This window comes from Anopheles stephensi, chromosome 3 (genome assembly GCF_013141755.1).
Source record: "Anopheles stephensi strain Indian chromosome 3, UCI_ANSTEP_V1.0, whole genome shotgun sequence".
NCBI classification, from domain to species: Eukaryota; Metazoa; Arthropoda; class Insecta; order Diptera; family Culicidae; genus Anopheles; species Anopheles stephensi.
The window spans coordinates 62,334,902-62,349,014 of NC_050203.1; the positions used below are offsets into that span (position 1 = coordinate 62,334,902).

General features: G+C 44.3%; 1 protein-coding gene across 1 annotated transcript in view; it reads right to left on the reverse strand.

Moving 5' to 3' along the window:
- Positions 1-14,113, reverse strand: part of LOC118509321 (protein tiptop) — a 155,768-nt gene that overhangs the window by 58,286 nt on the left and 83,369 nt on the right. The window contains exon 4 of the mRNA XM_036049784.1: positions 8,339-8,407. Coding sequence (XP_035905677.1) covers positions 8,339-8,407 — 69 coding nt within the window. The remainder of the gene's footprint in view (positions 1-8,338; positions 8,408-14,113) is intronic.

Sequence of the window (14,113 nt, forward strand, 5' to 3'; positions counted from 1 at the left end):
CGGTGTGTTTGTGTGTGTGTGTGTGCGGGTCGTAGCCGTCCTCGGGTCAGGCCTGGCCTGCACAGGATTTTGAAGCGGATCCCCGTTCCATGTCGGTTTCGGTCGCCACGGGTTTCACTCCCAATGAAGTCCTACCGGACCGGACATGTGGGCTAGCGCAGTGTGACAAATATAAACACTGTTGTATCATTAAGATTTATTTTAAATATTGCCCGCAAGAACTCAGCGCAACCGAGGCCACGGTAGAGAAAACCTCAAACGAGGAAAGCTGCAGTCATGACCATGAAGGCAAATGCTGGATTGTTTTGATCGTGCAGTGGGTGGAGGGTGGCACGTGCCGGGTGGAAAATAGAGTATGGAGCAACCCGAACCCCGGCATACGTTGACGATAACGACCTAGAGGACGACAGTAACTGCTGCTAAACAGGAACATAACAAAAACATTACATTTGTACTTATTTTATTTTATTTCCTTTATTTACGTTATATTCCACACACACACACACACACACACACACACACAAGGTACTAGCACATGACTGAACGGAAAGGAAATCGAGCAGAGCGATCGTAGGACAAGACGACGGGCAGCATCATCCTTGACTGAAACGTTGTCCATATGAATTTGACATTCTTTTATGGTTATACAGTATGACGCGATGGCGCTTCCGCCCGATCCGGCGAATGAATGGGTTGTGTGAAGCTAAAATTTATGCTGCTGGCATTAGATAGAGCGTCCGCCGGGTGAATGCGGAAATCTTTGTGGTTGTCCACGTACAGGGAATGCCATCAAAACAGTTAGCCGAAACTCGCAAATAGCTGACACTGTTGCAATAGTTGCGTTACTAGCGATGGACAGCGGCGTAATGTAATAGGAGTGACGGGTTTTATGTTAAATTAATTTAGTACAAAATTTGTATTAAACACATGCAAAAGTTGCTAGTATCACTGTCCTCAAATTTATTTACTGGAACATACTGTTTACAGTAACTAATTAATGAAGCTATTATTTTTCGTACTTTTATTGCGGTTTTCGTTTTGCAAATTTTTTATATATAATGTGAAACTAGAAGTTAAGGAAAACATTTCTATATATTTTTACGGGTATGTGTATTGACACCCTTTATTTCTATTGCAAGATAGCTTGTTTGCATTGCAAAATTGCTATCATGTAATCATACAATCATTGATCGAACTCGACCAGTGTGCAGCATAATTGAACATATGCTTCATTATAAATGCCTTTCTCTAACACATACACTCAAGCATACTTGCAATTCATCGTAAACGAAGTAAGGTTGAATTCTGTCCTGACCTATCGGAAAACAGGGTGGACGCTATTGACAAGCTCGGAGTGAATGAAAATCGATCGTATAGAGTTACCGGCGATCGGTAGCTTTAGATAAGCTAATGAGTTGAGAACGGAATCATGTCTTTATCGCACTATTTTATCGGCCAATCAGGATCCATTGATTAAGGGTAATAGATAGCAGATGACGCGACACTGTATCGAGCAACAAGCAGATAGGTGTACTTGAAGAAGTGCCGAAGCTTTTCTCGGTAGTACATGTGAAGGTGATATGATTTGATCTTGATTGGTAATGTTGGCTGGACGGAAAACCATCGCAAGGCGTAAGGTGTAATTGAATCATTTTCATGAAAGGTGAATTCCACCGCTGTTTATGCGAAACCCGATAAAAGGGAATGCCTTTCAAGACTTATACATGTGCCTTTTTAAATTTGTTTTAATCAACACATTTTTGATCAAGAAAAGAATTTATTTTGGAAAATTAAAAATTGTGCAAAGCATTTATTTGAAATCATCTGACATTAGATATAATTTTATGTGATTTATTAAATGCATAAGTGTAATCTATGCCGCATTAAATGGTTGAGCCTGGGAAAAATCGGGTTTGAAATAAACACACAAATATGATTGCCGGTAAAATGTCTCTTCAGGATTCTCCCCTTTAATCCTACTGAAATTAAGACCTATTATTAAGCATTTGATTTATAATTAACGTGTAACCCCTTTTCATTGGCTGGCACGCTACAAGATGTTAACTTCACCGGCAGGTATTTAATCATCTGTCAGCAGGAACAGCAAAACATGAAAGGTGCAAAGTCGCATCACTGTTGCTGTGCATCATAATACGTCAGAAATTAGCATTACCAAGACCTATTGTGCTGTACCGTAGAGCGAGATTGTTCAAAAAATGGCTTTGCTGTCATCTGGTCCCGGTACTAGACGGGCATCGTCAATAAGCTGGCATCGTAAGTGAGAGACAATTTATGCACAATGGACCGAGATCCCGGGCGGCTCAACGTACCCGTGTTGATAGATGTGTTGATTTGGAACAATGTTTTGCATTCCCGAGCAATGCCATTACCTTTGCTGCCGGGCTGGTGCTGTATGGTTTTCCACACAACATCGCTTGTCGGTAAAATTTTCCAACCCCTTGTTAGTCGCAAAACGCGATGTACCACGGTGAAGGGTTGGAAAAAAGAGTGTTCTAAGCTTGTCAGCCGGCTCGCCAAGAAACAAAACCTTGCCCCACGGAATGGTCTGGCAGGCATTGTCATTCGTAGGGTTAGTCTTCGAAGTGCTCTTGATGTTGTTTCAGAAAGTGAAAGAAGGAACGGCGAGCGAGAGAGTGCTATCTTTGACATGCTAAACAAATTACATTAGAGCACGGGGTTGTCTGCGGACGGCCAGAAACAAAACACTGCACCGTGTCGCTGTGTGTCTAGGATCGCCGGAGAAAATTGGTCGTCCACGTTGTACTGGTTTACACGAGCCACAGAAAAGTTAAGACAGGCCAGAGCAGCTCTATAAAAGCGTCATCATCCAGCGGGCCGTGAGCGACGTACGGTTCCGCTAGGTGATCAGGGACGATGGATGGCCTTAGCAGGGCCACGGCCACGGAACACGGCGTTCTCTGTACAACTCTCGACGGTAGCTCGACATCGACGACATTGACAGCGACGAGCCCAAGTGCTGCCGTGCACTGCTTCGGAGACGCCCGGTGTCCGCCGCACACTTGCACTTGGATTGTATGCGAATGAAAGGGGAAATTTACATTTTGACAAATGACAAGCAAGATGCAAATCCTAATGATACAGTTAGCCCTTGACAATCTGTCAATTAATCGTCCGCAATTTACTCTGCCGCTCGTAGACAACAAAACAGTGCACAAACCCTACCGGACTTACACATAGGTAAAGTGGTGGAAATGTTCATCCTCTTGGCAAGACATCTTTCGCCCGAGAGGGGTTAGGTTTTTGGGATTTGTGCACGAGAGCTTGTTGAGGAATGTGACCTTGCAGTAATCGTACTGCATGCGCGTGGCCCGAAGGATGAGTCCTTCAGAGCTCTAATGGAGCTGGGAAGGTAAATATTTTAAGCGACGAGATTGGAGTATTGTAAAGATATTTGGTAGCAACATATGTTATACAGAAATAATCCAAGATCACAAATAGAAGAAAAAACTCGTCCGTAGCAGACACAGGTCACCGAGATGAAGTATGTAACAATGGTGATATAGACCCGTTAAATAAAAGCCATAAGGTAGATAGGGTTTCCATATAGAGCAGCAAAGTCCATAAATCACGTACGTTGTTTTTTTTGCTGTTGTTGACTGTCATCACAACGACGACGAATGTGAAGTGTTTGCTCGTGAATATATCAAGACCCAAAATTAATTTCTGTCCCGGTCGCCTCATACGAATTAAACGGCTGGTGGCGCTTCCTTCATCACGGGGCCCGAAGTCAAAAAGGCAATTATGGCCGAAGCAGAAGACGAATTCTGTGGGAAATTGATCTGGCGAACGGCCGATGAATGAATGCTTTCTATTAAGCCAACCTTCGTTCCGAAAGATAATCGAAGCAGACCGCAGCGCACGGCTGTATATGCGCGGCAACATTTGGGGAACAAGACAAACCACGGACGTACGGGGAAAAACCTAGAAAACCAAATGACAAAATAAAGACGACGACGCCTTTTCACTGGCGTCAGTGGCCGACAAGCATGCCACCTTAATTAAATATTAACGGGTCAGGCTTAATCAAAAATCCATCTCCACTCTACTAAATCCTGATACGACGATCGCTGGGAGGCCTCCCGGCACCTGCCTTCCCCCGTCTTGCCGCAACGTCCCCAAGGCAAGAATCAAAGATGGGGCAAACACTTTTAAAAATTATCGCACATGTCGGACCGGTATCGGTGTGTGCCCGGGCACATCATCAAATCTTTCACCGAATGGAATGAAATGAGCGACGATACGGTGCTGCTGGGACGACATTTGTGTGGATCGAGTTCGTTCGTTTTTTTTTTTTGAGACAAAAACGACAAGAAAAAGATGAAGTGGAGTGGTTTACTGGTGACAAACCTTCAACCCGTCCATAAATCACGGGATATTATTTCCTGTTCGAAATTGATAAACCACTCGCTGTGCCGGGGACAATTTTCGGTTGGGCCACAGCATCCAACCTCTCGTCCACCGTCGGAGCTTATTGTGACGAAAACGGGTCGTGGAGAAGAAAGACCCATAGACGTGCCAGACTCCTGCTCCGAATTTCATAGTCCGTAAGGCAGCCTGTGGTATGCCAGCCATCACGGATGTATCGTCAGCGCGATGCCGTTACGAAAGGGCACATTATATCGAGCGCCACGTTTATCATTCATTAAAATGTGATCAGACCTATCCCGGGTTGTGGATCGATCCTGGACACGATTGATGTGACTGTGTTGTTTTGCTCGGTAGGCATAGCGATGTGAATACTTGCTGTTAGTAAGTCCACAAATCGGCTCCAAAATTGAAGAAACAACGGAACCAGTAAAAATGGTTGAAAATAAATCTGAGAAAAGGCAAGAATTTGGCTCCATCAAATGACGGAGCTCGGGCTCGGCGATGGTTAGCATACGGGGACCGGAAAAAAAACAACAACATCACAAAAGGGCATTGCCGCGCTTCTACATCATAAGCGAGATAGATTTTTCCTGCTGTGTTGAGGAATTATGCTCTCAAAACTGAAGTGGCTCATTAATATCTTATTTGCATACACATTCACGGTACGATCTCGCGCATATATCATTCGAGCGCTCAGAATCTTCTAAGAATCTTTTTCTCAGCGCGCAGTGTATGGTTTGGAACTAGTTTGCTTTTGAGGATGGTTTATCACGCAGAGTGTGCATAATCTGGAAGCAGAGGATAAGGATCTTGGGATATTGCTTTTCAGAGTTCTTGGATATTCATATCCCAGTCTGGTTAAAAGTGTTGATGGATTATTCATATAGTGTCTAAACGTTAAAAATATGAATATGATATCAAAAATCGACATTTTTTTTATTAAAACTGAACCTTTTTAAAACTTTTAAGGATTTTCAGAAATAAGGAAAAACTCGTTGAAAATTATATATAAGTGTATAAACCATGAAGCAATATGGCCCGGCCGTTGTATTGGAATAGTAGTGTATGAACGAGATAACGATTTTCATTATTATAATCACCTGGGTGATTGTGATTGGAAAGAACTCTCCCTGCTATGGAGAAAACGTAATATTTTTCTCAAAATCCTTTCCGTTACCTACAACAACTTTTACCAATGTTTGCCAATTTGCCCTCGGGATACACATGTGGCGCTGAGTGTTTTGCTTTGATCAAAACCAGTCAAATTGTTTCTACTTATTCACTTTTCATTAACTCGCTGCCTTTTAACTTTAGTGCTTGTGATTGGGCTGTGAGCTGAAAAAAAGGACATAAACGTGTGTCTGAATCTGTTGCTGTTTTGGGTGACGGAAAAACGGTACTCTCATAAATATATACAAACATCGCAGAACATTTACACGCGAAGGAAACGTGGAGCTGAGACTGCTGAAAAAGGGTTTGGAAACGACACCTGCCACAAAGCATGTACTGTGGGTTTTGGGTGAACATGAACGTTTGTTTGCCTATGGTATTGAATTTTTTCGATAAATTCGTTCTGGAGGGTGGGTCTGAGCAGCAACATCACCCGTACGCTGCTTTCAACCGTTGAACCTATTCATATGTTCAGCTTCGTTCGTTTTCATTATCGCTTCCGTACGCTTGGTATGGTAGCCCAAATTGTACTTTAGCCAGTTCTTTCCTAGCGTTCCCTTCGTTTGTATTAAATTAATTTAGAGTGTAAATGAATCCAGCCCAAACCGCAGAATGACTTCCGAACTTCCTGCGAACAGATCAGAATAGCTGTAGGTGAAGTGCAGAAGGAAACAGGCTGCGCGATGGGAGAGTTTTACATTACACTCGTTAGAAGCATATATTAGGCATAAAATATCTCTCACCACTTCAGAGTTCGTTACGTATTTTCAAAGAAGAGTCGCATCGCACAAGGATGTCCTCTTACAAACAACGTGACGGCTCTCCCTCAACCAATTCTTTCTTGATGATTTTGGAACATTGCTCCGTGGAGTATCATTTGGTGTTGTTATTGTATTATCGGTGGGTGACTGGAACTTTTGTCGTAATAGAGGTTTTAAAACAGGATTCGAAAAGATATTCTTAGATTGTTTTTTAAATTGATTTACCTTGTATTGCAAGGATCAAACAAGCGACTAATTGAAAAAATATATTTTTATTTTTATTTATTTATTATTACGGACAGATGCCGTATTGTCAAGAAATATATAATATTTATTTTTTTACAATTATTATAATAACTCATCACAATACATCATTCTTCTTTGGCGCTGCAACCTAGAGAGGTCTTAGCCTGCCATTTCTGGCTTTCTGTGACTGAATTTTACCCGTAGCAATGCAGTCAAGCAATACGTACGGCGAGGCGGTCTGGATGGAATTTGATTCCGGTTCTGCCGTGTGAAGGCGTGCGCCGTTATCGCCTTGGCCACCGGACCGCCTCTCATACACCATTACTGCTTCAAAAAACCCATCTACAACGCTTAGTAGAAATTCGATTATGCTTCATTTTTCCATCACAATCCCTCCCGTGTATCATAATTACACCTAGACCTGCTCAGCCACCCATCCAACAAAGGACAGCCGTCGCCGACACGGATGTCGCCGCGACGGTCATGGTAAGGAAAGCGGATTGACGGATGCGATCTGACAGTGACATGTTTATTCTCCTCCAGAGCCAAAGATTTTTTTTCCTCTCGCTGTTGCTGTTATTCGTCCTGTGTGAGGGTGATAGCATTAGCGACCGGTACGTGTTGGCGTGTAGGTTCACTAATAGCCATCAATCGGTTTCCGGTTGGTCTTGACTCTCGCATACAAACAGAAAACAGCATCGCTCAGAACGGGATAGCAAGCGGGATAGCGTTCGAAGATAAAGATGATTTGCCCGACGAAGAGTGGATCTGTGCAGTAGTAAGGAATTAGGAGCTTGTAGGTGTGGATGCGATGGGTACGGGGAGGGGGCTAAGCGCCTAAGGCTTATGTCATCGACAATAAGTTTCCCGACCGACCCACCCGTTCCAGCTACGATTGTCAGCCGTCTGATGGGGGAACCATGATGGAAGGTTATCCTTGTGTGCGGTCGTATCAAAAGCCGAAGCAAGTGTCACGCAAACAAGCTCGTTAGATATGCACAGTGATTGATAAAAGGTTGAAGTAGTGAAAATTAAGCAAGGTCAGTCGGAAAAGTTTTTGAAAAACTTTCATTTCAAACATAATTGCTGCTGCTTTACTGCGGATGGTGAATTATGCATATCTGTCTTTTAAAGGCTCAATGCCGTAAGTTTTCCCAAGAAATATATCCCATGCATTTATCAACCTAATGCTGATTCGAAGTGTGTTTGTGCATAACTGTAGAATATTGGAGCACCCAAGTACAGCCACACATACACAAATACACTTTCATTCAGTCACTGGATAATGGTGTAGATTAACCGAGATCCATTGATTCCGCTCTAGCCTTTGTCGCCCGGTCCCTCCGACCCCGCTCCCGAGAGCAAAGATGTCCTTGCTGTCAGCGTCACTAACAGCGATACTGTCTGCTGCCTCCCCTGCACAACTACATCCCACACGTTGCCAGACAGCCTGCACGGCTCAAGTCACATCGCCGGTGCCGGTCCCAATGGACGAAAACCGCGTACTAGTCAAATCATCAAACGAACGAGTCTCGCACCGGCAAGCCCTTCTGGCGGTGCCCGACTGTCCATCGTGGAGAATGAATTTGATGTTGATATAAATTAAATAGGGTTGAAGAGAAGCAGTTCCTTTCCTGTGCGTGACATTTGAATCACATTTCAATCAATGTGTGGCGTGGTTGAAGCATTCGATGTCGTTACGTTAAACCACGCACCACACTCTATCTCCGATACTGTGGACGGAGGCGTACCTTGGTGGAAATCATCTGTGACAAGATTGTCTGCTTGGAGAACGTTGATATCGGAGGGTTTTGATGGATCTGAAACCGGGAAAGAGAAAAAAAATGCATTTTAGCGCGTTATTTAGAATTCGTGTGACAAAATTAGGTAAATATTCAAAATGTAATTATGATTAAGGCATATTTAGTAAGAACACTTTTTAAAATTTTAAATTGTGCGCTGATGAGAAAATAAATATTTTTAAATCATTTTCTAAAACTTAGCATTATTTTTTTCACCCAAGGGAATCAACCTTAAATTTGATCGTTATCTGTACATTCCTCCTAATTCCCTTCATGAACTGTACTACACTGTTCCTGTGCCAGTAACGCTTTCATACTCATTTTAACCCACCATCATGCATTGGGATATTCTTTTGTAATTTTGTGTAGTTGTTTATGGTGCATCATAAATTAACTCACCCCAACCCACCGGTTAGCGGTGGTACCGGCAGCCATCTGGGCCGCGGAATATGTCTTCCAGCATTCAAACGAGTATCCAAAAGCGCAATTTTGTCGCATTCGTCGCACGGCTAGTTATTTGCTCATTTGGAACCTTTCTGTACAGGTGTGTGACGGCGAACGCGGAGCGCACACGGCCGGTGGTGACAATCCGTTACGAAGCGGCGCACATGTCGATTGGAGTGTACTCGTTTGTGAATGGCGTGCTTTGCGTTTGTTTCAGTATCAATCGTTCGAGAACCCTTCAAAAAGCTCACTGGCCAGTTGCCAGCAGCGTGTGACAAGACATGTGCTGGTTAATTATCATAAAAACACATGAAAACGACACTTCATTCCATCTCGTTAATTATCAGAAGTCTCGTTTTCGATGACAAATTGTGATAACGGCCGTTTCGTGACACGACCGGATCAGGTCGCCGAGTCCGGGCGACCGGGAGCGATCCGGGGTCGCCGGTGCGGTGACTCATTTTCCGAGCTGCCACAACATAAACCGGACAGCGCGTTTCATATCAAAGTGCATAAATAAAATGAGAAAAATGGAAAACCGTGTTCGATCGGAAAACAATTGGAAAAATAATAAAAATGCATCGGTCGTAAAGATTCGGTGCGGCCACTGTGGAGCGAACCATGGGAGCGGAAGTCGTGGCGGTGCAGCAGAAACACTTGGCGGTAGCAGCAGTGAGTGCAGCATACACATGTTCCCGCGAATACAGAAAGGAAAACAAATGGCAAACGAAAAAACAAAAAAAAACCAAAACGTGGTGCAATGTATGAAATTGGCGTACGGTTGGACCGTGCACCGCGGTATCAACCTGATTTCGCTGCAAACACATGGCTTCTCGTCGGTACGGCTCATTAAAGTCGCCAAATCAATTAGATAAATAATCTACATATCATTAATTAAATTTCATGCCGTCTGAATCGGATTCCTGCGAGTGTAATTGAAACATCAATTTAACGTGTATAATTTATAGCACTTTGATATGCGGTGGCAATCAAAACATGATATTGTGCCGCTAGGCAAATGCACCTGCCCATGATGAGAAGCGGTGCATTGTAATGAAGCTTTCAGCTCAATTTTGTATAATGAGAAAGAACATGCGCAAAGAAGCTGTGGTGGATTTTTTTATCGGCATTTTAATTTGACCTCTTTTTAATTTGAATTCAGGCGGGGGCAAACAGTTTTTTGAAGATATGATCGAAACTGAATAAATCGTTAGTCAATATCGCTGAGTTTTAAATCTTTTTTTCATAGGTTAGTTTCAATTGCACATGAAAATGGAAACCGATCAAAGCAGTCCTGCGTTGGAAGTGAAAGTGTGACCGTTTTCCGAGTAGGTAATAAATAAACCCCAAGAATTGATGGACACTGGTCAGAGAATGAGCAAGATTACGGAGGATGTCTCACTGAAGGATGGGTTCTTTGACGATGAAGAGTTTGAGGTCATTTTTGGTTTCGACGATCAGGAAGCTTGGACGCGGTTACATTCCCTCCCGAACACAACGCAGGTGATGCTCAGGTAAATAGATTCGGAACTCTGGGTAGTATTGAACATGTTTGAATGGATAATTTATTTTTCTGTCTTCAAGTTCCCAACTGCAAGCATTGCTTGGAATAGTGCTGGGGAAGAATATCACCGACGAACACCCGTGGAAAGAAATCAAAAAGGAAACATTTCAAAACTACCTCAGCTCTGGAGTGCAAACAACAGATGCCAAACTTCAGGAGTTTCTTCAACGTCTGGAACCAGGCTCATCTTTACTGATTGAATATTTGCCCGATCAGTCGACAGCACAGGAAGACGCATTCTTGGTCTACTTAGATGTGGCAGAAATAAACGAGGCTAGCGAAATCGTACGCAAGCTTGAGCTGTTTCAGCGATTAAAGCTTAATTTGCTCACGGAAAAACGTCCACGTCAGAAATGGAATCCCCAAGGGGCTGAGCTGGAGATCGAAAAGTGGACACGAATACCAAGCGAAGCGAACGTGGATACGGAAGCGCAAAGTGTCCTGCCGATTCGGCGGATCGATCAAACGGTGTCCGCGCGTGGCGTGTCGGATGTACGCGATGGGTATGTGGAGCTCGTGCCATTTAAGTGGAAACCGATCAATTTCCCACGAAAGATAACCGATCGCGGCATCCAAGTGCGACCGCAAGCCTACAGCCGCCTGCAGCAAACCGAACCAACGTTCCCGGCACATGCAGCAACGCAGTATCTGCTCGATGTCGCAGATAGCAAGATTGATCCGTCGTTGATTTCGTCGACATGGTTGCTAAATGCTGCCGAGTCGCTGTCACAGGAAGCACGGTTCAACTTGATTGAGCTGTACAGAGACGAATACGATTGCATTGCACAAAAGCTTGTACCGGCTTATCGAACTCCGCAAATCGACGAGGTGCTCTCGTTTATGAACCGCTCGCTGTGCATCGGTCGCAGCGTTTGCTCGATGGATTGGCATCCGGAGCTGTCGGGCGTTTTTGTAGCGTCGTATACCTTTGAGACGTTGTCAAAACACGCTAACAAGCAGCACAATCAATCAGAGCAGCAACCCTTCGGAGACGCCCTGAATCGGATGACGTTTGAAAAATGTACCGTACTGTTGTGGAGCTTCGAGGACAGCCTGGAACCGTTGCTGGAGCTTAAGACAATCCGTGAAGTGACGGCTGTCTCCTTCTGTCCGTACGACGCCGAACTGCTGGTGGGGGGACTGTCGAACGGACAGATTGTCCTGTGGGACTTGACAGGTGAATTAGAGCGGGTGGAGCAAGCGAAGCAAGCTGCGCTAGGGTCGAGCGAATATCGCAAACAAATTCGCCAGCTGATGGAATATCCGGTGGTGGAGCGCATTGATCGGGAGGTTAATCCTGCCGCCGTGAGTTCGCTGGAACATTCGTCGAGAGGTGCCATAACTTGCATAAAATGGTTGCCGCGCAATTATTTCTGCACAACTACCGGCCATTTGAAGCCCCATACCGATAAGCTTTACCGCTTTATGGTGACCACCTCGCTGGATGGTAGTGTGTGCTTTTGGGATCTTGAGTTTACGATGCCTGCGTTGCAGAAAATGATTGCCACTTCGAAAACTGCACAGCTTGCTGACAAAACGATGTACCAGCGGGTGAACAATCTTTTCTTTCCAACGTTCAGACTGCTTTGTGAGATACCCATTTTAGCTTCGGTCATCGATGAAGCAATCTATCTTTCGATGCCTCAGGAAAGTGTGACGGAACTTACGAGGCGTATAAAACACCAGCAGCAGCCAGTAGCCACGGGCTGTGAAATGCGTATCAAGCTGGGGTCGTTTACGGGCCAGCTGATTGAGGCCTCGTGGGAAGGATATGACTTCGAGCAGGGCGCATTGGTGAACGATGAGCTGGTGAAGGTAATGCACGCCTTCAGTCCCATTCACGATGGTCCAATATTGGCGTTGGAACGCAATCATATCTGTCGCACTGTTTTCCTTTCGATTGGCGGCACTGTGCTTGCCATTTGGAGTGAGGCGGAAAGCAGCTCACCGGTGTTTTGGCGAAAGAAAAACGTAAAGGTGACGGCATGCCGCTGGAGTCTTGATCGCGTGTCTGTCTTCTTCGTTGGATTGAGCAATGGTGACTTTGAGATATGGGATATGAGTTGTGAGTATGATGAGAATTTCTTAGCGCTGTTTGATGAAAAAAACGATTTTTTTCTGTATTTTGCAGTAAAAACATTCCGTGCTACGGTTTGTATGAACTTAGGATCGGAGTCCTTGACGACCATTTCGATGCATCGCCTAGCAAGTGCTCGCGACTGTTTGGCAGTTGCTGATCATAATGCCAATATAAGAATCTTCAAAATAGCCGCTGCATTTGTGAAACCCTTACCAGATGAGGAAACAACATTCAGCGACATGATTCAGCACGAGCTTGCCCGGAAAGCTAGACAAGCAGCATGGGAGAAGGGTTACTTTGAGCGAAATGTGGCCATTATTGAGGCGAAAATTCAGGCCGAAATTGATGCCCGAGAAAAGAAACAGCAGGAAGCGGAAGAGGCCAAATCCAACGCACCGACCATAGTCGATACGGGCAAATCGAAGAAAATATTGGAGCTTGAGAAGCGTATGCCTTTGAGTGACCGTCTGGAACAGAAATATCAAGCAAAACACTTCCAACAACTGCTGCGCAAGCTAATGGCAAGACGAAACGTTAGTCCCGAGCGCATGGCTCAGCAGATGCGCCCGGAGGTGGAGCGTCGTGCTTATAATGCGGAAAAACGTGAAGCGATTGCGGCAAACATTTCGCTTGCCAAGAGTGATTTTACATATGTGCACAAACTATTGCGTCCTGCGGAAAAATCAGTCACAATTGTAGATGAGTCCGAGCGGAAGGAGAAGATCAACAAGTACCGAGGCGACATTGCTGACTATCAACGAATAGAGTCGGAAGCTGAGCAGGTGTTACGTGCGCATTATCTGCCTGCGATGGAAAGTTTTGTGGACGTGTTGATGAAAAGTAAGGATCGGCGTGATAAGGTGTGCGTGAAAGTCGGTACAAATATGCAACATTTGTTGAGCTATGAGAATAAACGCAGTCTACGACGGTTGGGAGTTGCTCCTAGGACGCTTTTGGAAGATTTGCAACCAATTTCTGAAGATGGTGAAGATGAAGAGAAACAGAATGATGAGGCAAATGACGTTTTGGTAGAAAATCCTTAGACCCTTTAATGATTTTAGTTTTACAAAAACTTTGCAATAAAAACTTAACACAAAGATAATTATGTAAATAAGTAAGAGCAGTAGTTCGAGTATCATTCTTGTCCACAAAACGATTTGCTTGATTGATCCGTGCAATTTCGAAACCGCTCCTTACAGCATCAATCCGAATGTGTTTCTTACAGCATAAACAAGGCAGAGTGTGAATATAAATGTAAATATATTTTTTGATGAATGATGCTAGCCTGCATACCGACATGGTCACATCAAATTAAGTGGGAAATAACTACACGAAATATCATGGTTTGTGGATCTTCGAAGCACTGTTGCGAAGCCACGTCCATCATGGTGGACGGAGAAGGGATGGAAATAATGCATGTTTGACATGTATTTTTGTCGGTGTTTTGGGCAGTGAAAGATTCGAAGTGTTTAAACCGTGACAGATAGCAGAAGCGACCGGCCACCAGAAAACGTGGAAAATATAGCAGATTCATGGTGGTGCTGCATAGTTGTAGGTCGATATTTTTGGTAGTCTGTTTTTTCGCGTTCATGCGGCCACGCTCATCGGGTGAGCAGGATTTTATTTTAATGTGTCA